The sequence below is a fragment of the Heloderma suspectum genome, chromosome 1 (assembly GCF_057233095.1).
Source record: "Heloderma suspectum isolate Gila_16-S chromosome 1, 16-S_ref, whole genome shotgun sequence".
Lineage (NCBI taxonomy): Eukaryota > Metazoa > Chordata > Lepidosauria > Squamata > Helodermatidae > Heloderma > Heloderma suspectum.
This window is the reverse complement of record NC_139458.1, coordinates 434,667,385-434,695,283: the sequence shown is the minus strand read 5'-3', so window position 1 is coordinate 434,695,283 and position 27,899 is coordinate 434,667,385. Positions and strand designations below refer to the sequence as shown.

General features: G+C 47.5%; 1 protein-coding gene across 2 annotated transcripts in view; it reads left to right on the top strand.

The window, feature by feature from the left end:
• The window catches only part of C1H8orf74 (chromosome 1 C8orf74 homolog), a 121,174-nt gene extending 99,670 nt beyond the window's left edge, over positions 1-21,504 (top strand). For both annotated transcript variants that reach the window (XM_084833071.1, XM_084833082.1), the window contains 2 exons: positions 5,189-5,589; positions 20,242-21,504. In XM_084833071.1, coding sequence (XP_084689197.1) covers positions 5,189-5,589; positions 20,242-20,532 — 692 coding nt within the window. In that variant the 3' untranslated portion in view covers positions 20,533-21,504. The remainder of the gene's footprint in view (positions 1-5,188; positions 5,590-20,241) is intronic.
• The last annotated feature ends 6,395 nt before the right edge of the window (positions 21,505-27,899 follow it).

Below are 27,899 nucleotides of genomic sequence, written 5' to 3'. Positions count from 1 at the left end.
GCTGGAAACCTGAGCAGGAGCATTCCTGTTAGGAGGTGAGGATACACTGTAACATTTTGTTGCAGCTCCTACCTGTATAATTTTTATTTGCTAATTATAAAGTTTAAAAACTATACAGGAAGGGGGGAAATAGCTGTTATATTATGGGGTGGGGACACACACACACAGGCTTGGTTGGCTCTTACTCAAACTCATTATCCCCCCCCAAAAAAAACATTAAAAAGTGTCCATTTCTCTATAACCATCTCATTTTGTTTCCTGAAACAAAATGTCAAGAAATGTAGGCTAGTTTGGTCATCAAAGCAAAATTCCAAATTATTCTTAACCTGCCTAAAACTGCTGCTGCTGCAATATTTTATATTACACAGGTTTTTATTGGATATTTGTAGGTGATTGCACGCATGCCAAGCTTTCAGGGATGGCTTTAGGTTTGACTTAGGCTGGTAAAGTTAGCCCCCCCTTTCTCTCAAGCAAAATGACAAGCTCTCAGCGCCTAAAAAAGGGGAAGCTGTGAAAATCACTTCTCGTTGTCTGCCTTAAGCATTTCTCAAAGTTGAATTAGTCGTGAGCTTTGTGGCTGGAGCACAGCCTTTTCTCCTTTCAAATGGTATAATCCCAAATCCATATTTATTGAGATCTTTATCGCACTACCTTATTGATCCAGTAGAGCTCTGTAAATAAATAATAGCCAAAAGGAACCAGCAGCCACTCATCTCCACCCACCCCGAGATGAGAACCTTTACATATAAACTGGGTTGGATAATAAATGATGTCACCTTCTATGTATCCCATAAAATAAATATTGCTCAGTGCTAATTATCTTGTTGTTCAAACACTCTGGCTCCAAAATGTCTGCTTTCCTGCTGTGACACCGTTAGCTCTGTGGAGATGTTCAATTTCTGCATAGATGCAGGCCCAGCATCAAGGGTAGGCATGGTTGGGCACCTGCCGAAGTCCCATATCCCAACAGGGGCCCACGGACAAGAGGCCCCTGGAGTTGCTCCTCCCCCTTCCCCTCCCCCCCCCCACTTGCAACCTGCTTATTCACCTGTCTGTTGCTCTGGTCCAGACAATGGACTTAGGGAGAAGGAAACACAGTAGATGCCACGGCCTGCTTGCTTCGTGGCTCTCTGCCTGTCAAGCAAGCAAGTGGTAGCAATGACAAGAAAGAAGATGAGGACGAACAAGAGCAGCTAGTAATCAAGGCTCAACAACACTACAACACTGGCTCAACAACCCTACAAGCTAGAAGGATCTTGGAATTGTTGTCGATCACAAGCTGAAGATGAGCCAGCAATGTGATGTGGCTGCAAAAAAGGCCAATGCTATTTGGGGCTGCATTAATAGAAGCACAGCTTCCAAATCCCGGGAAGTACTAGTCCCCCTCTACTCAGCACTGGTTAGGCCTCATCTGGAGTACTGTGTCCAGTTCTGGGTACCGCACTTTAAGAAGGATGCAGACAAGGTGGAAAGGGTTCAGAGGAGGGCAACAAAGATGATCAGGGGACTGGAAACAAAGCCCTATGAAGAAAGGCTGAACGAACTGGGCATGTTTAGCCTTGAGAAGAGAAGATTGAGGGGAGATATGATAGTACTCTTCAAGTACTTGAAAGGTTGTCCCAGAGAGGAAGGCCAGGATCTCTTCTCCATCATCCCAGAATGCAGGACACAGAATAATGGGCTCAAGCTACAGGAAGCCAGATTCTGGCTGAATGTCAGGAGAAACTTCCTGACTGTTAGAGCAATACGACAATGTAACCAACTACCTAGGGAGGTGGTGGGCTCTCCCACACTGGAGTCCTTCAAGACGAGGCTGGACAGCCACCTGCCAGGGATGCTCTGACTTGGATTCCTGCCTTGAGCAGGGGGATGGACTCGATGGCCTTGTAGGCCCCTTCCAACCCTACTATTCTATGATTCTATGGTGGTGACACTCACTATGGGAGGGGGGGCCATTGAGGGTGCCTTGCCCAAGGGCCTGCAAAAACCTGGAGCCTGAACTGCACAGCTGAATACATTGGGAGAGGAGGAGGGTTTGGGGTCAGGCCTGCTGGCCCCAGGCCGCAGTCTCCATGCATGCACAGTCCTGCCCCCAATACACCTATGCTCTGTATGCACCATCTGTGTCCTCCATTTTTGTAAGTCAGGGAGGTCGCATGCTCAGAGCCGAGCCCTATTTGAACGTACATGTGTGTGCAGGCCTTGCTGCAGGTGGGACCTCAAGTGCATGGGGTGTGTGGCAGGGCCAGCAAGACCAGCGATCCCAGTACTCTTCTCCACATGGACATCTGTGCACAGATTGGAGTCTGCACAAGGCTAGTGTTACAGGTTTGCAGCTGCTCTGGGTGACATTTCAGGGGTCCCTTACAATAAGGGTGTGTAGACTGGGACCTTCTTGTTTGTAGGAGATTTGCAGTAGACCAGCAAGGATTTTTGACTACCAGTGGCAACAATGAAATGGCTTTTCCCACCTGAATTAGGCTGCTGAAATGCAGAAACCTGGGGTAACCAGGAGTAGGGCTTTATGTGTTTGTGAGCTCAGCTCAATTCTGCAACTGAAAACAAATCCCTAGGCTCAGAATAAGCTCAGAGGCAACCTGTTAGTTAATTCTGTTAATTGTTTTCTGCTACAAGCAACTAACCAGTATGTGGTCTGGAGGGTTACTTCTTTTGCAGTAAAGGCTGATAAATGTAGGGAAATGTATGTCGATTCCATTGCTGCGAATTGTCTGGGATATTTGAAAATATGAGAAATGCATTCTTATATAAGTTTATAATGTCATTCATTTTATATATACAGCTTGTTATTTTAGGAATATGTCTTTAATTTTAATAATTTTAACTACTAATTTTAATTAATGGTGACTGTATTTCATGGAAGTTTTTCCAAGTGTGTTGCCTGGCTTTGTGCTGTTATGGTCTAAGGACTAATGCAATAAATGTTGTTCATAGTTGGTTCCAGGCGTATGACTTTTTCACCTGGCTGCAGTTGGTAGATCTTCAGGTTCTAGTAAAAACAGCATAGACCCACCTGAAGTCTGCCCACCCTCCTCTCACTGCCCATTGCCTCTGATTGCAAAGAGATTTAGGATCCCTTCTAACTCTGATTCTTGAGGCTAGGATTTCTGTCGCTAGAGCTATCAGTCTGCATGCCTCCAGGCAATGCCCCTTAAGGCCTGACAAAGAACAGCTGATGGCCGGTAACATTCTGGTGATGTGTTTCAATGGGAGCCAGGATGACGGCCCAAGAAGGAGGTGGTGATAGACTGAGATGACTCATCTTTGAGACTGAAAGGAGGCAGATACAAGTCAGACCCCTGACCCAAAGTTTCTCCCTCAACCAGAATGGAGCTTTTATCCTGCTATTGTGATTGCTCACTCACGGAAGTTTGCAGGTCCTTTTCATGACGCTGTCAACCTCCAGGGTACATCCAGAGGTATTTCCTGGTTATTCCATTTTAAAAAGATCCAAAGAAAATTAGGTATCAAAAAATCTTGGAATGTTGTGTGATTAAAACAGCCACTAGATAGTGCCATTTCACTGAGTTCTATGGAACCTTGAAAATTAAAAGCTTCCCCTCTCAGCAATCATGTGTGGTCACTGTCTGGGAGCTGCTGTAAACGTGGAAAGGCTCCACAACGGGAGGGCTGCAGATTTTTTCTTTAATGGAAAGGCAGACTTTATTTATATGACGTATTTTTATGCTGCTCCTCAGCCAAAAAGGCTCCCCAAACAACTTACATGTAATCAATTCACCAAGGCAGTCCTGAACCGCAGGTTTACAATCCCAAAAGACATGACACACAAGGAAAAAGGAATGGGGAGGGAAGGGGGAATTTCCCAGCTGGAAAAGAAATGGTCAGCTATGGCCTTTGCCACCACCACGGCTTTGCCACTGCCACAGCTGCCTGGTTCTTCAGGGCACAAGCTTCTGGCCACTGTGTAAAATAATCCACGGCCGTCCGGATGGAGCGGCTTCCGGCCTCAGGCCAAGGACGTCCACTGGCACGCATCCCATGGGTGCGCCTGCAAGATGCGCTGTCTGGTGGCCCTCCATGTCAGGAGGCCTTGGCTTTAAAGGAACAGGAGAGGGCAGCCGCTGTGCAGTGTTGGTGTGGTCCTGCGCTCCCGCTGTGTGGGGCCTTGCCCGCACAGGTGGTCACTTGAACTCGGCAACTCTGTCTGAGGAAGCTTGGACCGTTGTTCTGACCGTATCGCCAGCGTCGTCCGAAGCTCTCCTGCTCCCTCACATGAGACTTCCCTTCATATCCTGTATGCCGTCGAGGCTGGTTCCAATGTCAGTGGGCCAGTGCCTCCGCTCCAGGTTTCAATCAGAACCAGTCAGCACTCTAAAGGAGCTGTCCAAGGTGCAGGGGGGGTACAAATTTAACAGATAACAAACAGTGGACGCTGATGGCTCTGATGTCAGTGGGGCGGTGAATCTTCTTTGGGTTTCAGTTGGAACCAGTCAGCACTGTCAAGGAGCTGTCCAAGGTGTGGGGAGGGGTAAAAATTTAACAGATAACAAACAGTGGACGCTGATGGCTCTGATGTCAGTGAGGCGGTGAATCTCCTTTGGGTTTCAGTCAGAACTCTAAAGTTGCTATCCAAGGTGCTTCACATGGCTGGCTGGGGCATGCTGGGAGTTGTAGGCCTTTTTTCTGTCTAACATGCATTGGATTGTGCTCTAAGTATTTATTTATTTACAATATTATATATCGCTCCATATCTAGGCCAGATTTTTGACCAGTGAACACAAGGATTAAAACATTAAAAAGTGTGACTGAGATGATCACATATTCTTCCTCTTGTTCCACATCCCACACACACACATTTCCTTTGTCGTCTCCTTTTGTTGAATTTAGACTGTAAGCTCCTCAGGAGCAGAGACCTGGTACTCCATAAGCGCAACGCACAATGATGGCAATATAATATGTATGTATAGTATGTATAATATGTTGGCAATACAATTATGGTGTAGTTTTACCTTGTGAATTGTTGTCAACTGCCCAGAGAGCTTTGGCTATTGGGCAGTATAGAAATAAATAAATAATATGTAAACAAACAAACAAACTGAATGAGGGACTAGCTTGCAAGCCTTTGGTAAGCTGCTCTAAGCTTCCCTGAAAAAAAGCAGGAATTAAATTGATAATATATATTATTGTTCCTCCCCACCCCCCACCCCAGGTTCTCCCATTTCACAGGCCATCAAAATCCTTCAGGAGAAATTTTCTGCCTTCCGGGTAAAGCTGCCCCCTTTCCAGCTGCGTGCCGTGTGCGATTACTTTCATAACACGTTCATCAAGCATTACTGGCTGTACCAGTTTGTGCTGGCACGGGAGAGGGATCGCCATCAAAGGTTTGCCAGCCTCGAGGTCTACGCTCCCCCCCGGCCTCTCCCACTGACAGAGGGCACAGATATTGAAGTCTGGAAGTACCAGCGGCAGGTGGCTGCCCTCTCCGCAGCTGAAGACGAAAAGCGGGCCAGCATGTTGCGTGTCCGAGAAATCTTACACTTAGAGAGAGAGCGCCTGCTGCAGGAAGTGTACAGAACTGCCCAAAGGCAGAGAGGAGCCCTTAGCAAAGAGGTAAACTAGGCGGGCAGGGGGCATAAAGCGATCCTCTGTGGTACTAACTGGGCAAATCTATCCTACAAACTTTTAACAGGTTTTGAATTGGGTTGAGCCTCATTGGTTTGACCGTCTCCCCACAAGGCACTCTGGGAAATGCACTACTGGAATGGATGCGGAAAATGCTTCATCACAGATTCTCTAGCCTTGACCCAGAGTGATAGTAGTTCCCAGAGTCCTTGTGCAACAAACCTTCACTCCAGTAATGAACTCAGCTGCTGAGTGCCAACAGGGCTGTAGCCAAAACGGGGGCTACCGAGAAACAAGAGGGACGAACCAGGGCCTTTTCTCGCATGGTTACAGTACACTTCTGGGCCTGATACAAAGTGCTGGTGGATAGCTTTAAAGCCTTAAACCAGGGATGGGCATGTTTGGGAGGTACAGGGACCATTTTTGCTCCCCATTCTCTCCCCTGTTGGGCATCTCCCCCCCCCCGCCCCCCAGGGTGTGGAAAAATACAAAAATTAATTTAACTTGTTAAGGCATCTGTAGTGGCTATGGAGTACCAAAAGGGTCAAAATTAGCTTCCAAACAAGCTAGTTTTCACCCTTGTGGCATGCCATAGCCACTATGGAAGTCTTAAAAAAAGATGAACTGAATTTGGGGGCATGAGGCCCACCAGCTGTGTACTGCCTACCTCCGCCCTAGATGATTTGGGATGAAGTTCTTTGAAAGGCCGCTTGCACTTTTATGAGTATGCTCGGGCCTTAACAGCAGCCACAGAGGCCCATTTCTCAGGCCTGCCGTAAAGGTTAAACAGATTGGGGGGCTTGAGAGCAAGGGCTGGATGGGGAATGCTGAGTGTTGTAGGGCTTCTTTCTGTCTCAACATGCATAGGATTGCGCCCTAAGCATATTAACTTTGTTGGTTTGTTTGTTCATTTATTTTACAATATTTGTATTCTGCTCCACATCCAAAGATCTTGGAGTGGCAAATAGCAGACAGGGTAAAAGAATAAAAACACCATGTTAAAATAATGTTTTAAAAAAGAAACAAGAGTTCTAACAAACTGAGTTTGGATAAACTGGTCACTCAAGGAAGACCTCCCGAAATAACGTCTTCAGGAGGTGCCGGAAGCAACACAATGTTGGCGCCTGCCTGACCTCCAGAGGCGGGAGGTTCCATAGAACAGGAACCACCACACTGAAGGCTCTTCTCCGGGTGGACTCGTCGGGCCATGGGCCCACGCGGTACCTCCAGGAACGAGCCCTCCAATGGCCTCAGTGACTGGGCAGGTTGGTAAGGGAGAAGGGGCTCTCTCAGGTATCCTGGTCCCAAGTTGTTTAGGGCTTTGTACACTAGTACTAGAACCTTAAACCTGCCCGGTAGCAAATAGGCAGCCAGCGCAGTTCCCTCAGCAAAGGAGTTGCATGCTGAAAAAGGGCAGCTTCTGACAACAGCCCGGCTGCTGCATTCTGCACTAGCTCCAGCTCCCGGAGCAGCCTCAAGGGCAGCCCCACATAGAGCGCGTCGCAGTAATCCAGTCTTGAGGTTACTAAAGCCTGTACCACCATGGCCAAGCTACAGCTGCATTCCAGTGGTGGGCGTGGCCAAAGGCAAAAGAGGCGGGGCCAAAAAAGCCAGCACTCTTTAGTTTCAAGCTCTTGCTGTCAGTCACTAAGCCTTCCGAGAGGCATTTTAACCGTTCAGAATGGGAAATATTCTGTGCAAAATCCAGGAAACCCCCCCCCCAGGGAAAGGGGTGGGGCCAGGGGAGAAGCATGGCCGGATTGGGACCCAAGGTGGTCTGGATTTGGCCCCCAGACCTGAGGTTCTGCACCTCTGGAGCAGAGGTTTATAGCATGATGTGTGGTGTGGGGAGAGTGAAGAGTGGGGCATTTTTCTCCTAACACCAGGACTCCCAAAAGTTTCACCCAATGAAATTGATGGGAAGTACCGGTTTAAAAGGGGAGGGGCTGTGGCTCAGTGGTGGAGCCCCTGCTTTGCATGCAGAAGGTTCGATCCACAGCATCCCCAGTTAGGGCAGGGAAAAAACCCTGCCTGAAACCCGGGAGAGCCATTGCTGCCAGTTAGTGTCGACAATACTGGGCTAGATGGACCCATGATCTGACTCAGGATAAGGTAACTTCCTGTGTTCACACAACACATGATTAATTTGTGGAACTCCCTGCCACAAGGCATGATGGCTATTGGCCTTTAAAGGGGGATTAGGCCAGTTCATGGAGGACTGAGGGCCAGGTTGGGGAGAGATCTATCAATGTCTATTAGTCACCATGATGGCTAGGTGTAGGGTGGCCATGTGTCCTACTTTACAGAGGACAGTCCTCTGTTTGAAGGTATCCCTTATTTGAAGGGTTGTCCAGTCCAAATGCTGGGAAAGATTGAAGGGAAAAGTAGAAGGGGACGGCAGCGGATGAGATGGCTGGATAGCATCACCGATGCAATGAATATGAACTTGAGCACGCTCCGGGAGAGAACGGAGGACAGGAAGGCCTGGCGCGCTATGGTCCATGGGGTCACGAAGAGTCGGACACGACTGAACAACAACAACCAGTCCAAAGCCTGTTAATGATAAAGAGCCATAAGAAGGGAGAGCAGGGCGGGGCCTTGAAGTTGCCCATCCACTGTTAGCAGCACCTGGACTACAGACGGAGCGGGCCCAGAGGTCATCTCATCAGTCTTCCTCTAGGTTCAGAATAAATTTACTACTGAATACCAGTTATTGTTGTTTTGGAAGGGGGGGGGCAACTGGCAGGGAAGGTCTTTTGCCTTCATGCCCTGCTCATGGCCACATCTGGCTGCCCACTGTTGGAGATAGGATGCTGGTCCACATGAAACTTTAGTCTCATCGAGTAAGGCTCTTCTTAAGTTCCGATGTCATTGCTAATTCATTGGCACAAAACGGAAGATTTAGGCTATGGCCATCATTTCACAGGCCTTGCTATTTGCCCTGAAAAGCTCTCCCTCCTTGACTCACCTTCAGTGCCATGGCTCCCTGCCCCATTCACCTGCCACTGCCTGGTGATCACAGTAGATGTTTGGGCTTTATGTATTTATTTGACTTATAGCTCTTCTTTCCTCCCAAAAGGCCCAGGGTGGCGAACAACCCAGATACAACACAGTACACTACATAAACAACATTCAAAGCAAATCACAAATATATAATCAAATACAATAAAACCATCAGCACAATCAGTCAGAAAACAAATAGAGCACTTGCCTGTATCCCAAAGCCTGCACAAATAAATAGGTCTTTAACTGGCACATAAATGAGAACAGCATGGGTTGCAATCGAATCTCTACCACAAAAGATTCTGGTAGTATCTCTACCACACCTAAAAAAAGACATTGCATAGTTGGAAAAAGTAAGAAAATCATAGAATAGTAGGGTTGGAAGGGGCCTACAAGACCATCAAGAAAAGGGAAACTAAAATGATCAAGGGGCTGGAGCATTTCCCCTATGAGGGAAGGTTGTAACAGCTGGGATTGTTTAGTTTGGAAAAAAGGAGGGTCAGGGGAGACATGATGGAGGTGTACAAAATTATGCCTGGTGTGGAATGCATAGGGAGACATTTTTCTCCCTCTCTCATAATACGAAAACCCAGTGGGGTCATCCCATGAAGCTGAATGGTGGGAGATTCAGGATAGATAAAAGGAAGGACTTCTTCACACAGCGCAGAGTTAAACTATGGAACTCAATTCCACAAGACATAGTGATGGCCACCAAATTTGGATGGCTTTCATTATTATTATTAATTTATTAAATTTAATAATCGCCCATCTGGTTGGTCATCCAGCCACACTGGGCAATGTACAACATATAATAAAGCAGTTTAAAACAATACAATTCTACAATAAAAACACTTTCTAAAATACCCTAACCCACCCCAAATGCCTGCCTGAACAACCACATTTTTAATGCACAGCAGAAGCTCATTAAAGAGGGGGCATGAAGGAGTTCCTTAGGGAGGGAGTTCCACAGAGTGGGGGCCACCACAGAAAAGGCCCTCTCCCTCGTCCCCACCAGTCTAGCTGTGCTGGCTGATGGGACAGAGAGAAGGCCATCCGAGGCTGATCTTGTTAAGCGGCCTGTTTGGTGTTGCTGGAGGCGCTCCTTGAGGTAGGCTGGGCCGGAACCATATAGGGTTTTAAAGGTCAAAAGCAACACCTTGAATTTGGCCCGGAAAACAACTGGTAACCAGTGCAACTCCTTCCGGCGCTTGCCTTTAATCAGGCGAGCCGCTGCGTTCTGTACCAGCTGCAGCTTCTGAACCATCTTCAAGGGTAACCCCACGTAGAGCACATTACAGTAGTCTAAACGAGAGGAGACCAGGGCATGTACTACTGATGGGAGCAGATGGTCAGGAAGGAAGGGGCACAGCCGCCGTATCAGATGGAGTTGATACAGCGCTGTCCGGCTCACGGCTGACACCTGAGCCTCCATGGACAGCTGGGAGTCCAAAATGACCCCCAGGCTGTGGACCTGGTCTTTCAAGGGTAGCCCTACCCCATTCAACACCAGGTCAACATCCCCCCGCCTCCTCTTGTCTCCCACCAAAAGTACCTCGGTCTTGTCAGGGTTCAGCTTCAGCTTATTCCTCCCCATCCAGCCACTCACCGTCTCCAGACATTTGGACAGGGATTCTACGGCCAAATTTGGTGAAGATTTGAACGAGAGATAGAGCTGCGTGTCATCCGCATACTGATGACACCGCACCCCAAACCTCCTGATGATAGCCCCCAGCGGCTTCACATAGATGTTAAATAGCATCGGGGAGAAGATGGAACCCTGTGGCACCCCACAAGTGAGTGGCCACGGGTCCAAAACCTCTTCTCCCAGTGCTGCCCTCTGGTACCTGCCGGAGAGGAAGGACTGGAACCACCGCAATACGGTGTCTCCAATGCCCAACCCGTCCAGGCGGTCCAGGAGGATACCATGGTCAACGGTATCAAAAGCTGCTGATAGGTCGAGGAGAACAAGGAAGGCGCATTCACCCCTATCTTAAAGGAGCTTTAAAAGGGGATTGGACAAATTCCTGGAGAAAGCTATCAATGCTACTAGTCCTGATGGCTATATGCTACCTCCAGTATCAGAGGCACTATGCCTGTGCACACCAGTTGCCAGGGAACTTTGGCAGGAGGGTGCCGTTGCACTCATGTCCTGCTTAAGGGATTCCTGTGAGCAGCTGGTTGGCCACTGTGCAAACAGAATGCTGGATTAGATGGACTCTTGGTCTGATCTTCTTATGTTCTTAGAAGAGAGTTCCATAACTGGGTTATGTTTTAATAGTGCTTCCTTAGCCCAGGAAAGACACAGCCCTGTGTGCTGTGACTACAGCTTGATTGAGAATGAAACAAGATCCGTAGTGTTTGCTTAGGCTGCTCTCTCTTGACCACTGTACTGGAGTTCAGCTTCTCATCTCCTTGCAGTCCTTTTGCTGGATATAACTGCTACCTATTATAACATCCTCAATGTCATATTTGTTGAGAGAACATGTAAGTAACGTGAAGATAACTGCTTGAACTAAATATGTAGAATATTTGACTTGGAAGTAGTCCTGGTTCTGAATAACAGATAATTAAGTTGCCTAACAGTAATTTAATATAAAATCTGCATATTGTTTAGGTGGTTTGATATGACCACGGGTACGTGTGCTTTTCACAAGGTCACTGTGTACAGAAGTATCTTGATCGTGCATGTTATTGCTGTTCTGTGCTGGTGATGCAGTTGCATGTGTCTCTTGATTTCGAGGTTCAGGGTCAGGAATCTGGCATGCATCTGCACGAGAATATGGAATGGTAGAACAGTCCTGCATATCATCATCCACCACATCTGAGGTGTCTTGGAGTCCTCGAGGCCTCATTAGATGAATCAACTTGCGATTCTATCCATAAGACTGTCCATTAACTTCAATAATACAGGTGGAGGGATTTATTTGTCCCATGCAAGTTCCTTTTGCCCGGAGACATGACTTGTCTTGAGGAAATAATTGGATATGTACAAAATCTCTAATGTGCGGTGGTGGTAACTTTTGTATCTCTGTCATAGTAGGCTTTAGTTTTACTGCGTTTGTGTTGCAGTTGCTCTGTGACTTTTGTTGAAACTTTAGGTTTCAATAATGCAAGAGATGTAGGCACCAAGGATTGTATGCATCTGGACATAAGACTTTGCACTGGGCTACTAGTCATGCCAGCAGCGGGAGTATTTCTCCACCTCACGATACCTTGCCAAATGTGTTCTTTATTTCTTGCCATTTTCTTTAATAGAATTTTTGCAGTTTGCCATTAGATTGGCTGCTGTAGGGAGATGATGTTGTGGTAAAATTCCCAGCCTTTTGAAAATCTGGCAAATTCTTTGCAGGGGAACTGTGGTCCACCATCTGAAATCACACAGTCACGTATGTCTAGTCTGCTGAAATGGTTCATGATTCTTTCTATTACTGTTGCTGATGCAGTATCTAGCAGTTTATCCATTTCCCAGAAATCTGAAAAGCAGTCTACTAGAATGAGATAATTTCCGCCATTTTCTGTGAAGAGGTCCATTCCCACCTTGCTCCATGGTCTGGTAGGAGTGCTGTGTATCACCAGTGGTTCCTTCTGCTGACTTGCTTGGAATTCGGCACATGTATCACAGTTGCTTACGAGGTCTCTGATGTCATTAGCAATAGTTGGCCAGCACAACACATCTCCAGCTGGTTTCCATGCTACTTATCCACTTGGTAGGTTTGGTCACTCTGGCAATGATTCTATTCTTTTCCATTTGTCTTTTGTTGTTGTTCAGTCGTTCAGTCGTGTCCGACTCTTCGTGACCCCATGGACCAGAGCACGCCAGGCCTTCCTGTCCTCCACTCTCTCCCCGAGTGTGCTCAAGTTCATATTCATTGCATTGGTGATGCAATCCAGCCATCTCATCCTCTGCTGTCCCCTTCTCCTTTTGCCTTCAATCTTTCCCAGCATCAGTGACTTTTCCAGTTTCTTTTCTCTTCGCATTTGGTGGCCAAAGTATTTGAGCTTCAGCTTCAGTATCTGTCCTTCCAATGAGCAGTCAGGGTTGATTTCCTTTAGGATTGACTGATTTGACCTCCTTGCAGTCCAGGGGACTTGTAAGAGTCTTCTCCAGCACCACAGTTCAAAAGCATCAATTCTTATAATGGTCACCTGAATTAAATTCGCCCATGCTTATCCATTTTAGTTCGCTGATTCCCAAGATGTCGATGTTCAATCTTGCCATCTCACGTTTGACCACCTCCAGCTTACCTTCTTACATTCCAGGTTCCTAAACAATATTGTTCTTTACAGCATCGGACTTTCTTTTCACCACCAGACACATCCACAGCTGAGTGTCCTTTCGGCATTGGCCCAGCCGCTTCACTCTTTCTGGCGCTACTTGGAAATTCCCTCTGCTCTTCCCCAGTAGTCTATTGGACACCTTCCGACCTGAGGGGCTCATCTTCCAGCGTCATCTCTTTTAGCCTTGTGATACGTTCCATGGGGTTTTCTCGGCAAGAATACTGGAGTGGGTTGCCATTTCCTTCTCCAGTGGACCACATTTTGTCAGAACTCTCCGCCATGACCTGTCCGTCTTGGGTGGCCCTGCATGGCATAGCTTATGGCTTCACTGAGTTATGCAAGCCCCCTCGCCACAACAAGGCAGTGATCCATGAAGGGGTCCATTTCTCTTATTGCAGCCATAATGTTTTCTTTCAATGTTATGGGGACTCTATAGCATATGTTGCACTAGCTGCACAGTTTCATCCACTTTGAGATATTGGGTGCCTGGGAGACATCCAAGCCCTTCAAAAACATCATGGTAATTTTTTAGGATTTGTGCTTTTGATATGCCACCTTGTGCTTGTCCCAGAGCCAAGGTTCTGTGCATTTCTAGTCTGATGGTGTGGATGTCTTGTGAAGTATGTAATTTTACTAGTTTCATATGTTCACTTGTGCTCGCTGATAGGAGGGGCTTTTGCCTGGAATGCACAATCTGGAATTCTAGCTGGTGTCTTTCTCCTTGGTATTCTGCCTGCAGCACACATTGCCCTAGTGGTGTGAGGATTGTGCCATCATATCGTCTCAGCTTGGCTTTGCTTGGTGATGGTTTTGCCTCTCCATCTTGCATAATCTTGAGAAAGTCTCTGTAACCCATTACATTTACAGATGCACCACTGTCTATTTGGCATTCTGCTTCTTGCTTGGGCCAGGGTTGCAAAGTTTCTGTGCAAGGTGCTAATACAAGTTTGACAAACCATTTTTTTTGCCTTAGTATGCACTGTTTTGATGTCATGCATGTAGAAAATATCACTGAATTACTGCAAAGATCATCATTGTCTACCTGTTTCATATGCTGTGCAGTTTTGTTTGCTGATTGCGTTTGCAGACTCTGGCATAATGATTTCTTCTGCCACAGCTTCTGCATATAGTTCCAAATGCTGGGGAACTGCCAGGATCATGCAATTTGCCACATTATCCACAACTCTTGCTCTGAAACCTTCTGGGCTCAACACTGTTTTTGCATGATGGCCTAAGCATGTTGGAATGTTTCTTTTTGCTGACATAATGCATGCTCTCTGCTTCTGAAGGGTGCATTTCTTGCATTTGCACTAGAGTTTGTTCACTAGCCTTGCGTATGTCTATGGCTTCCTGCAGAATCAAGGCACACTTTCTGAGCATTCTCATCTGTGCTCCCTTGTCCTTAATACCTATAACCAGTCTGTCTGTAATCAATTCTTCTTTCAAAGTGTTACATGTGCATATACTGATTTATGGTTTCATCAGGTTCTTCTGCACATTTAACGAGATAGAGTTCATATATAACATTTCTAGTGGGCTCAAAATGCTTTTGAAGCGCTTCTAGTAATTTGGGTGGACCTTGTCTGTCTGCTGCTGGAATATCAAGGTGCTGCTGGAGCAAATGACATTCTTTCCCCATCACTGATAGTAGTGTTGCAACTCTAATCCTTTTATCTTTACCATCCAGTCCTGTGCAATTTCATAATTCTCCCACTGTGCTTTGAAAAACATCCAATTATTAAAATTATCACCTGCCACTTCCATGGGCCCTGGAACTGGAATCATGTTGGCTGCCATTGCCGTAAAAGTCGTCGTCTTCTGCCATCCGCATGCTTGCTGCCTTTATAAGCAGTGCTCCTTGAGCCTTCTTTGTCATCAGAACAAGGGATTCACTTCTCACACCATGTTTTAATAGTGATTTCTTAGACCAGGAAAGACAGAAGCCTCCGTGCTGTGACTGAAGCTTTATTGAGAATGAAGAAAGATCTGTAGTGCTTGCTTAGGCTCCTCCCTCTTGACCTCCACACTGGAGCTCAGCCTCCAGTCTCCCTGCAGTCCCCCTGCTGGATACAACTGCTACCCATTGTAACAGGTTGCTACCACAGAAAAGGCCCTGCCAAGTATATTACCCCTGCAGGCCACGTTCCTTAAGTGCACCACAAGCAAAGCCTCCCTGGCTGGTCTTAAATCTCGGATGATACTTGGGAGGGCAGCCATTTTGTCTCTTACAGCCCAGCAACCCTGGCTTTCTGTGGACATCTGGTTGGCCACTGTTGTGAACAGAATGCTGGACTAGCTGGGCCTTTGGTCTTCTTAGGTTCTTATATCCTAGCGGCCCACAACTCCACTCGTGTGTCCAGGTAGCTCTGATTGGCAGTGTGTGAGGTGGCACTTGCCAGCTCCTGGCCCAATCAAGGCTTAGCGTGTTTCCAGTCGATCTACAACTAGTGTTACTAGTCAAAAAGCATGGCACACCGATTCTGTCGTTTCCTCCTGAACTAGGGATGTACGAAACTAACTCACCTTTTTGCGGAATCTTTCGCAGTGGGGTGGGGATTGGGGGAGGCGATCCGGTCCTCCCCCCTGGAATCCTCGACGGCCAGCTCTGCTCCGTGGCCAGGCTGTGGAGCAGCCGTCCAGGGCCATCCGCAGTCAGATTTCCAGCCGCGGACAGGCTGCTGTGGACACAAATGGCGGCCACCATAGCGTAAAAAAAAAAAGAATTTACGTAGCCTATCATGGCTACCCCCCCCCCAAAAAAACCCCAGTGTACGCAAGTGGCGGCAGCTACGGCGGCCGCCATTTGCATTCCCTATTTTCACCGATTTATCTTACGTAAATATTTACGTAAGATAAAACGGCGAAAAAAAGGGTAACGCAAATAGCGTAGTGAGCAGTATTTGTGTTCCTTTATTTTTCGCCGTTCTAGCCTATGTAAATATTTATGTAGGCTATTACGGCGAAAAAAAAGGAACGCAAATAGCGCCCACTACGCTATTTGCGTTCCCCTTTTTTTCGCTGTTTTATCTTACGTAAATATTTACGTAAGATAAATGGGCGAAAAATAGGGAACGCAAATGGCGGCCACCGTAGCCGCCGCCACTTGCGTACACTGGAGTTTTTTTGGGGGGTAGCCGTGATAGGCTACATAAATTCTTACGTAGCCTATCATGGCCTCAAGGATGGCAATGGTGGTGGCAGCAGCCCGGCCACGGCCGGCCAGGAGACCAGCCACCAGAGCTGCCGCCGCCAGAGCCTCCGCCGCCGGAACTGCCGCCGCCGCCAAATCCACCGCATCCGCCCCAGGTAAGTGCCATCTCGGAGGGATTCCATGGGGGGGAGCAGGAGGGCAGGAGGCCATTCCGCCACAGATTCTGGGGGGCTGGATTCGAAAGAATCCAGTCTCACTGGAATCCGTGGCGGAATACTCTGCCATCCCTATCCTGAACATATTTTTTTTTTCCTGGGGAGAAAAAGGATGGTGGGAAAACACAGAAGGGTTAGAAACAGAAGATGATGTCTCCCCAGACAATTGTAGGAATAATGCCTTATTTGGAAGCACGCTTACTTAAAAAGTGTTTAAGCCACTTACTTGTGGGGTGCCACAGGGTTCCATCCTCTCCCCGATGCTATTTAACATCTATGTGAAGCCACTGGGGGCTATCATCAGGAGGTTTGGGGTGCAGTGTCATCAATATGCGGATGACACGCAGCTCTACCTCTCATTCAAATCTTCACCAAGGTTGGCCGTAGAATCCCTGTCCAAATGTCTGGAGACGGTGAGTGGCTAGATGGGGAGGAATAAGCTGAAGCCGAACCATGACAAGACCGAGGTACTTTTGGTGGGAGACAAGAGGAGGCTGGGGGATGTTGACCTGGTGTTGAATGGGGTACGGCTACCCTTGAAAGACCAGGTCTGCAGCTTGGGGGTCATTTTGGACTCCCAGCTGTCCATGGAGGCTCAGGTGTCAGCTGTGAGCCGGACAGCGGTGTATCAACTCCATCTGATACGGCGGCTGCGCCCCTTCCTTCCCGACCATCTGCTCCCATCAGTAGTACATGCCCTGGTCTCCTCTCGTTTAGACTACTGTAATGTGCTCTACATGGGGTTACCCTTGAAGACGGTTTGGAAGCTGCAGCTGGTACAGAACGCGGCGGTTCGCCTGATTAAAGGCAGCCGCCAGCAAGATCACATCACTCCAGTGCTGAAGGAGTTGCACTGGTTACCAGTTGTTTTCCGGGCCAAATTCAAGGTGTTGCTTTTGACCTTTAAAACCCTATATGGTTCCGGCCCAGCCTATCTTAAGGAGCGCCTCCAGCAGCACCAGACAGGCCACTTAACAAGATCAGCCTCGGATGGCCTTCTCTCTGTCCCATCAGCCAGGACAGCTAGACTGGTGGGGACGAGGGAGAGGGCCTTTTCTGTGGTGGCCCCCACTCTGTGGAACTCCCTCCCTAGGGAACTCCGTCATGCCCCCTCTTTAATGAGCTTCCGTCGTGCATTAAAAACGTGGTTGTTCAGGCAGGCATTTGGGGTGGGTTAGGGTATTTTAGAAAATGTTTTTATTGTAGAATTGTATTGTTTTAAACTGTTTTATTGTATGTTGTACATCGCCCAGAGTGGCTGGGTGACCAGCCAGATGGGCGATTAATGAATTTAATAATAAATAAATAAAATAAAATAAAAAGTGGAGCAGAGTGAGCCCAGTTCGGAGAAGTCCTCACAGTTTCACTAGCAGTTGTCTGCAGCTCCCTCAGTGTGAGAAGTCCAGTTGTGTGAGGAGGTGCTATTGCTATTTTTACAGTTACTGAACCAAGCATTTGCCTTCAGCCAGTAATCAGTCACAACTGATGAAATTTAACAGGGATAAAGGCCAAGTTCTGCACCTAGGAAAAAGAAACCACATGCACAGTTACAAGATGGGGGATACGTGGCTCAACAACACTACAAGCGAGAAGGATCTTGGAATTGTTGTCGATCACAAGCTGAAGATGAGCCAACAATGGGATGTGGCTGCAAAACGGCCAATGCTATTTTGGGCTGCATTAACAGAGGCACAGCTTCCAAATCCCGGGAAGTACTAGTTCCCCTCTACTCAGCACTGGTTAGGCCTCACCTGGAGTACTGCGTCCAGTTCTGGGCACCTCACTTTACGAAGGATGCAGACAAGCTGGAGAGGGTTCAGAGGAGGGCACAAAGCCCCATGAGGAGAGATGGAAAGAACTGGGAATGTTTAGCCTTGAGAAGAGAAGACTGAGGGCAGATAGGATAGCGCTCTTCAAGTACTTAAAAGGTTATCCCAGAGAGGAAGGCCAGGATCCCTTCTCAATCATCCCAGAGTGCAGGACACGGAATAATGGGCTCAAGTTGCAGGAAGCCAGATTCCGGCTGAACATCAGGAGAAACGTCCTGACTGTTAGAGCAATACGACAGTGGAACCCATGACCTAGGGAGGTGGTGGGCTCTCCCACACTGGAGGCATTCAAGATGAGGCTGGACAGCCACCTGTCAGGGATGCTCTGACTTGGATTCCTGCACTGAGCAGGGGGTTGGACTCGATGGTCTTACAGGCCCCTTCCAACCCTACTGTTCTATGATCCTGTGATTCTGTGAACTGGCGTAATTTATTCTGCTTGCGGTCAGCTTGCAGAATTTGGATCTCCCAGCTGAAACTGCAAATTGACATCATCACAGAGTTCTGTCTTTCGCTGCCTCGTTCAGAGCTCTCTCTTTCCAGCCTTGATTTGCATAATCAAGCTGTGACGAGCTTATTGCGTTCCAGAGGGAAAACTTCCTTCTGCCTGGGCTTGCTTTGCTGGTTTGTCTCTGCCTGGAAGCATATTGTTTGGAGAATTTAATGAAACTTTGAGGCGTTCTTTACTGTCAGCCTATCTACAGAGTGGAATGAATGGCCTATTAATGCCTACGCGTGTGTGTCTCATCGTGCTGCCAGCAACTGTGGGCAACTTCAAGTGAAAGCGGAGAATTTCACCTTTTGAACTCGAGCAACGAGAGACGGGATCCGAATCCTGGAGCATGAACTAGGTTGCTCAGTATACCACCCTGTCTGCAGATGGGAAAAGCCAGCAATTGGCCTCCCCAGTTCCCCACAAGTCCTGGATTTGGTCCTGCTGTTTGCAGAGGTCCTCAAGATCTGGTGAATCTCCTCCAGCTTCCATCGCTCCTGGGAGTTTGGCTCAAGGCCAGTTGTCACAGCTGCCTGATGTTGACAAGTATCACTACATGTGGGCTGCGGGCTGCAGCCCTGACCCACATGAAACTCTGGGGCCCCACACAACGTCATTGGGCTCTCTCCAGCTTTATTGTCAGACTGAAGTTCTGCTCCCAAGCCCCACCCTGCCCTCTCTCAGAACATGCAGGAGAAAAACGTATGTAGAACTAGTCACTGAGGACATACTTTGCAACTATCAGAGGCCTAGAGCACTCGTCTTGGTGGAAAGATGGGGTGTAAATGTAATAATTCAGTACCATGGCTGACTCCAGCCAGAAGTGCAGCGACATAATTTTAGATTCTCGACGTAATGGTCTTATGGGCCCCTCCTCTTTAGATGGTAACGTGTATTACTTCACTGATTTCAAAATATGGTAAGCAAACCCTGCTGTGTGTGGGGGGAGGAGTACCCCCTATTCGTTCTGGTGAGTGGGGCCCAGACCTCTGCTCCAATGTCCTGCCCCACTGATCTTGGCAGCCATGTTTGTTTATTATGCGTTTGCCTCATACACATACAAAGTGCCACTCCCCTGCCTCATCTCCCTATAGCATGTTTTCACCCATCCTACTATCCTAGCTCTTTTTTTTTTTTTTGGCAGTGGAGACAGGCTGGGGAACTGAAGGAATATAGCAATGGACTGAGGAAGGTAAACTGAAGAAAAAGGGTTAGGGTTAACCCCTTTTTAAAGCCATGCAAGTTGATGGCCATCACTACATCTTGTGGTAGAGAATTCCATAGTTTAACTATGTGCTGTGTGAAGAAGCCCTTGCTTTTATCTGCCCTGAATCTCCCACCATTCAGCTTCATGGGATGACCTCACTGGGTTCTCGTATTATGAGAGAGGGAGAAAAATGTCTCCCTTTGCACATTCTCCACACCAGGCATAATTTTGTACACCTCCATTGTGTCTCCCCTGACCCTCCTTTTTTCCAAGCTAAACAATCCCAGCTGTGTAACCTTTCCTCATAGGGGAATTGCTGCAGCTCCTTGATCATTTTAGTTGCCCTTTTCTGCATGCATAGGATTGTGCCTTAAGTGCACAGACCATTTCGTAAATAGCCATCCATCTTCTACCAAGTCTAGCAGAAGCATCAGTAACCAAGATGTGCGATATATGTTTTCCAGACTCTTGTGTCCCTCATCAAAGAAGCCATAAAGGCCCAGATCCAGAGTCTGAATGATGTTCTCCAGCAGGAGATCGAGGTCACCTTTGAAATCTTGCAGCTAAAGCTCCAGAAGAAGGCCTTGATGCTCAACCCACCTGCTCCGTACCCCCCACCGCCCTGTCCTGAGGAGAAAGGGAGGAAAGCGAACAAGCCTCCGAAGAAGGTGCAAGAGAAACAATCAGAAAATAAAGACAAGGGGGAGGAGAAGAAGGAGGAGAAGGAGAAGAAGAAAAAGAAAAAGAAGAAGTGAGGGTTGCATTCGAACTCACCTGTTGCTCAGGGGTGAGCGACTTGTGGCTTTCCAGATTTTGGCCTACATCCAGTGGAGACTGGTGGCTCCAATATCAGTGGGGTGGAGAATCCACTCCGGGGTTGAGTCAGAACCAGTCAGAACTCTAAAGGACTTTCCAAGGTGCCAATCTGAAGCATTAACCAGTTAGAGGTCTTGCTGGTTCCAACTGAAACCCGGAGTGGATCCACTGCCCCACTGACATAGGAGCCACCAGCCTCTACTGCATAAACTCCCATCAGACTTAGCCAGCGTAGCCACTGGTGAGGGATCATGGGAGTTGTAGGGCAAAACATCTGGGAAGCCACAAATTGCCCATCCTGTCATCCATACATAACCATATGAGTATGTTTTCCCATTCCAGGTGTTCTACCATCTCTGTCTTTCAGGCTGATTCTCTGGGTCATACCACTTCAGACTGCAAGTGGGGGTTCACGTGACCAGAAGCTTCTCCACACGAAAAACAAATTTCCTCCACATAAGAAACTAGCACATCAAGGGAAAAGATTTCAGCTAGCCTTCTCTTTGACATGCTTGTTTCATCATGGGCCACGATTTTTTTTTTTTAATCCACCATGTGAACTCTCTCTCTCACACACACACCCAGTCTGAAGTGGTATAGTGCAGAAACAGGTTTCCCGTCTCTTTGTTCACAAAGACAGAGATCTATCAACAAATAAACCCAAACCAGCATGTGTGTGCCTAAATGAGTGTTTGTGTTTGAGGAATCACCAAGCATTGCTTAATGCTTAATGCTGAAGTTCAGAGACCCCATTCCTTTGTTCCTCTGAAAGTCTTCCCGTCGGGCCTCGGGATGGATGGAGCCCCATGTTGGGCATCGTGCGTTGTTCATAGTGAGCGCTCTGTCTTTTTCTGAAGCCTAGCAGCAGATATCTTCCCAATAAACCAAGTGTTTCTTCTTCCTTGTAACTCATGCCCTGTGCATGGCTTGGTTGTTGTTGTTGTTGCTGTTGCTGTTCTTTTAAATAGCTATGTAGCAGTTTAAGCTTCCATTGAAGGTTGGACAACCCTAAAATCAGCAGGTTCACCTAAGTTCACTTAACCCTGTGTCAGACTGCAGCCCTGATCCAATTTCTAGTGCATGTAAACATGCAGAACATGGCATTCAAAAGTGTGTCAGAATGCAGTGTGTCCCACTGAAAGCCAATGATGCGGGTGCATCACGATGCTCACACAGGCGGAACAAGTTAGCTGGATTAGGCCGATGTTTCTTATGTGCTGTAATCCTGAGCACGCAGGGATGGGGTTCAAAAATACGAATAAATAAATAGAATAAAATTGACATGGCACGTAGAGTAGGAGAGTGAGCAATATTGTGTTTTAAAAATCAACTCAGATATTTTAGGCAAGAGCCAGGGCATGTCAAGAAGATTTGCCCTCTCCCCACCCGCCCAGTTCTTCCTCTTTGGGGAACTCTTGCTTCTACCCTTTCATCAACAAATCAAACAGGAAAGTAGGTCAGATTCGGAGTCACCCCCTCCCACCTCCCACCCCCCAATTTGCTTTTAGGTTTCTCAGTCATCTTCGCTTTAGCCTCGCCCTCTCCTTCCCTGGGGTTTTAGGGGAAGATCAGACACTATTTTGGCTAGTGACCATCATCCAAGCAGATTTGGCCATTTCCTTCCTGAGAGGGAGAGAGACCACAGCAAAACGGCTGTGAGGCAAATCAAAGGAAAAGGCATGTGGGGGAAAGCAAGATGGAAGACGCACCTCAGTTTAAAGGAGCACCAGCCTTATACTCAACGAAAATGGCTTCTTCACAGCAACACTACATCAGCCTCTCCCAACCTGGTGTCCTCCAGATAGGTTGGACTGCAACTCCCGTCATCCCCAGTCAGCATGTGATGGGAGTTGCAGTCCAACCCATCTGGAGGGCACCAGGTTGGAGGAGGCTGCCCTGAACTAGTGGAGGTAATTAAGGAGTAAACCTCTGTGATTTAGCCAGTATTGTTTAAATGACATGAAGCACTTTAAAGGGAAAACACGATTCTCTAGAAAATTAGCCCTTAGACCATAGGAAGGCAGTCCTTTACAACAGCACGCCTAACTTGGGTCTTCCCCGGTCGGTCTGTCTGTCTGTCTGTCTATTTATTTGTTTGCTTATTGTTTGAATCCTCAAGGGCCATGTTTTAAATTTACAAACAAGACTGCAAACTCAGAATCAGCTTGTCACAGATTAGTTTTGTCTTAATTGTTATGAGACCCTTAGTAGTAAGTGCATAAGTCATCTGTGTTAAGAGATCCTGAGTATGCACCCTCTTGCTTAAGAACATATAGGGTTGGATCCAGATTTAGTCATACTTAGAGAAGACCTATTGCAATATTTAGGAACATAGGAAGCTGCCTTATACTGAGTCAGATCACTGGTCTAGCCTAACATTGTCGACACTGACTGGCAGCGTCTCCAGGGTTTCAGGCAGGATTCTTTCCTCGCCCTACCTGGAGAAGCCGGGGATCAAACCTGGGAGCTTCTGCATGCCAAGCTGGTGGTCTGTCACACTGAGCTATGGCCCCTCCTTATTTATTTATTTATTTATTTATTTATTTATTTATTTATTTTTGAATTTCTTCATTACCTTTCTCTTTAAGAAGACCTAAGGTGAGTAGTTCCAGTGAACCACCAGTGGAATAAATGGGACACGGACCAAGTGCTTTTTTCGGTCAGATGCAGGTCTCACTATCCCAACGTGCTCTGCAAGAATCTAGCAACTTGCAAGTGTTACGTAGTTTGCTGGAACTTGGCCAGTGGTCTACCAAAGGATGGATGTTGGTTTCCCTTCCCTGCACTCCTGGGTATGGCTTGATCATAGAATCATGGAGTTGGAAGGGTTCTTGGAGGTCATCTAGCCCAACTCCCAGCTCTCAAGGCAGGTTCTGATACCATATGGAACAGCAGCAACAAGCAAAGAAAAAAAGCCCGCCCCCCAACAGTAAAACTGTGACAGGCAAAGGAAATAGACCCTGATAGATTTCAATATTTTCATTAGTACGTTTTTCTACAATTAGATAGACACAAGATTGCATCTCCTTCTAGCATTCAGTTGACAAAATCAGTTGCTTCAAGCATCCAGCTAATGGTAGAACAATTCCTCTGGACAACGATATTGTTGTGGAAACTATTTATAAAATTACACTGCTACCCCACTGCAGCCTTCCCTAACCTGGTGTCCTCCAGATAGTTTGGATACAACTCCCAGCATTCCTGACTATTGGCTAAGCTGGCTGGGGCTGATGGGAATTGAAGTCCAAAACATCTGGAAGGCACCAGCCTGGGGACGTCTGCTCTCCTAGCTTTGGCTGTTGTGTTTTTCTTATGATGCAGAAACCTCGCTGAACCTGAGCAGGCCTGAGTGTGTCCAAATGGGACACTGTATGGAAGTGAACTCTCTGTATGCCTTTGAGCCCCCTAGATGAATGCTGAGATATAAATAAATGTATTTTATTTATTTCAAGGATTGAGGGTGGGGAGATGCCATTGCCTATTTGCATGTCTTAACATTCAGATATATGCAAACGTAAAGTTGCCCCTTGCTTAGAGTTCATGCTGAGCTTAACCGGAAACCTTCGGTCGATGGCAAACTCTTAGTTCCAAATGATGCAGTTGAACTAATTTCTACCTGATACGGTTTTTCTGAAGGTAACATGTACCTCTGAAGTAAATAGGCTGACCCTGTGCTCTACATTAAAGTGGAGAATTCTCTATTTGAAGGTGTCCTCTATCTGAAGTGCTAACTAATCCAGGTTTGATTTCAAAATAAAGAACCATCAGAAGGGAGAGCAGAGGCCTCGACGGGGCCCCATCCATAGTTAGCAGCACACAGCAAGTCACCTGGCCACAGTCTTCCCCACTATGACCAGATGTGCTGGATTTCTATTTCAATGATAGTCATTACTTCTAAATTTGCAACTATATGTATAAATTGGCATATGCAAATGTTACACAGATCTGTTTTCTTTTTCTTTTTGGTGATACATGTCCTCTTTTCTTGGCAGTGCCTAAAAGGCCACCCTAAAGGTATTCCCTCGTTGTACCGTTTCCAGAAGAGCAGCCATGTTAGTCTGTTGCAGCAAAAAAAGAAAAGAAGCTTGTGGGACTTAAAAGGCATTTATTATGTCTTTTAAGCTTTTATGGGTTAGAATCCAATTCATCAGATGCATGAAGTGTTTTCCCAAATTGACAGGTCATGTGGAACTGGGCAGAGCCTCTCGCCCCCTCCTTCCAGAAACTTCTGCTCAGGAAGAGGCTTCCCCTGGGGTAACTTTCCACTTGATACTGCTGTTCCCCTCAGTTCAGTTATGTCAGATGTTGCCCCTGAAGATCTTGAGGGTCACCCAGTGCAACTGAGAGGTAGTAGACTCAGGACAGGCCAAAAAACAAAGTACGCTTTCACACAAGGCAGTAGCCCTATGCACCCCCCCCCACTCTATGTGAAGGCTAAAAGTGGGGAGGGGAGAGGGTGTACCCAAACCCCACACCAAACAGCCCAGTCTCCGCAGTCTCTGAACTTCCTGCGTTGGGCTTTATCCGGGCTCCCAATTGCGCAGCGGGTTCTACCCACGGTCAAGCGAACGCGAGTGGAAGCCCCCTTCAGACTTTGCTGCCCAACGCAGCCACGGTGGGAACAGTGGGGTCAGTGAGTGTGGGGGCATTGGGACGGGGGTTGCAGCATGTCCGCCCTCAAGCCCCCCCCCTTTAGCCGTCATGTGTGGAGGCTAAACACCTACATAGAGTGAATGCGTGTGGGGTGAGGGCTTGGAGGACACAGCCGTGGGTGCCATTCTGGGCCTCACAGCTCATGTGGGGCCCTCCAGTGCGGTGGAGGACACAGCCCCAGTGCCAGTGTTGAAGTCAGATTGCCAGTCCGGCCAGCTTCTGTATGTGGAATGGTGGGGAGGGGGCGGCTTGTCCTCCAGCAAAATATCTTGGGCTGGCCCTGAGGGGTTTTCTTATGAAATGTTCAGTCCGACTAACTTTGCCATGAAGCAATGTGCCTCTCACAGGTAACTTGTGTCTGTTTATCCTGAGACTGCTTCTGCCTCAGGGACCCTTCCATCAAGCAAGCAGGAAGGGCGGAAGGAAGGAAGGAAGGAAGGAAGGAAGGAAGGAAGGAAGGAAGGAAGGAAGGAAGGAATTCCTTTCAGGACAGATAAAAGGAAGGACTTCTTCACACAGTGCATAGTCAAACGATGGAATTCACTACCACAATACATGGTGATGGCCACCAATTTGGATGGCTTTAAAAGGGGGTTAGACAAATTCCTGGAGGAGAAGGCCATCAATGGCTACTAGTCGTGATTGCTATGTGCTCCCTCCAGTACCAGAGGCAGTGAGCCTACGTACACCAGTTGCTGGGGAACATGGGCGGCGGGGGCGGGGTGCTGTTGCACTCATGCCCTGCTTGTGGGTTCCTAGTCGACAGCTGGTTGGCCAGTGTGTGAACAGAACGCTGGACTAGATGGACCTTGGTCTGATCCAGCAGGGCTCTTCTGATGTTCTTATGAATCAAGGAAGGAAGGAAGGAAGTCTGAAGTTTATGGCAGCTGCACCTGATTCTTAATAACTGTACGTAGGGTGGCTGTTTAGGCATCACCAAAAAAAGAGGACACAGATTTGCATAACATTTCCATATGCTAATTTATATATGTAGATGCAAAGTTAGAAATGATTACTAGAACTTAAATAGAAATAAAATATGTCTGACTATAGTGGGGAAGGGGTGACGTCCTTTGCGCCTGCTCAGTCAGCTGTTCTCCCGGTGATGCTAACTGTGGATGGGCGACTTCAAGGCCGCTGCGGTTCCTCCCTTTCTGTGGTTCTTGATCTTTAAACAGGTTTTGGACAGGGCATATCTTCAAACAGAGGACTGTCCTCTGACAGCCTTTCAAACAGGACTGTCCTCTGTAAAGTAGGCCACCTGGCCACCTGATGCTGTGGTCTGGAACAGGCATCTCTAAAGCGGTGAGGCCTACACTGGGACACAAGCTGTTGTATTTTACTTTATATTATTTTGCATGTGGTTTCGTATGAGCTTCTGGGCAGCCAGAAACGTGCGTTCTGAGGGAGGAAGAAAAAGAGAGAGAACAAGAAAGGGAGATGAGAGAGAGAGAGAGAGAAAGGAGGGGGTGTTATTTTTCTTGAAGTATAAACAGTTCGTGATTTCTCCTCAGCCCTTCGCTTAAACATGAAGGTAGCACCAGGACTCATAACATCCGGTTGGAGGGGCCGGCTGCTGTTATCAGGCAGGAAACAGTGCTGGACACATCCTCTCCTTAGTCTCCGCAGCAAAAGCCACCTCCAGTGGCAGGATTTGGCAGGAAAACACACAGCAGCGTGTCTTATCCCTTCTCCTTCGCAGACAGCAGGACCCTCCCTCAGCAGCTCTGGGAAAAGAATATTCGCTTCTTTTCCTCCCGGGACAGGTCAGGCTGGGAGAAAGTCTTCTGCCTGGCAGAGAGGCAGGATTCGTACGGCTAGCTTGACTTGCAGGCCCAGAATTGCCACTGTGCACCCACCTTTGAGAGGATGGAGAGAGAGAGAGAGAGGGAGAGACCGTTTTAAGGCTGTCCTCTTTCCTGCCCATTCTGAAACTGGGTCTCTTGAGATATCTTATGACCTGGTTGACACCTGCAGCGGTCTAAGATGATAGACAGTACCATTTCAGGCTGTGGGTGGGGAATCACATTTTTTTTCAATGCCCCCCCCCCCCGTAAAAATAGAAAAAAATAAAAATTCAATTGTCAGAAAAGTAGCACAGGATACCAGTGTGTGCTCGCATTTTGGCTTCACCAGTGGCGTTTCCTAAGCATTTTCTCACTGCTGCAATGAAGGCAAGCCCTTTAAAGTCAATAACTACTTGATATGGGAGGGGAAAGGGATAAAGAGGCTTTTGCAGGTGAAAGGTTTCATGGAGAAAAGGGGGTGATAGCGAACAATACTGAGGGGTCTTTGGGAGAGGGGATTAGGTTGGAAGCTCCTGGCACTGTTACTCGCTTCTCTTTAAGGTACATTTTCCAAGTCACAAAGAATTTTGCAAGACAGCTCAACTCAGTGAGCTTTGCAAGACCTTAGCTCATTTGCAGGCTAGCCAAGACCTGTCTAAATCCGGAACTAAGGTCATTTTACCTTTTGAGAGTTCCCAACCTGAAGGCTGCAGAAATGCAAAGCAGCATCCACAACATTTCCTCCTGTCTTGGCAGGCAGTTTTTTATCTCTGTAAATTCTGGGCTTGGTAATCAAGGGGAGTGAGGGAAAAATCCATCACCTGTTTCTTCAGCTTCAAGGGGATACACTCACTCACACATGGGCC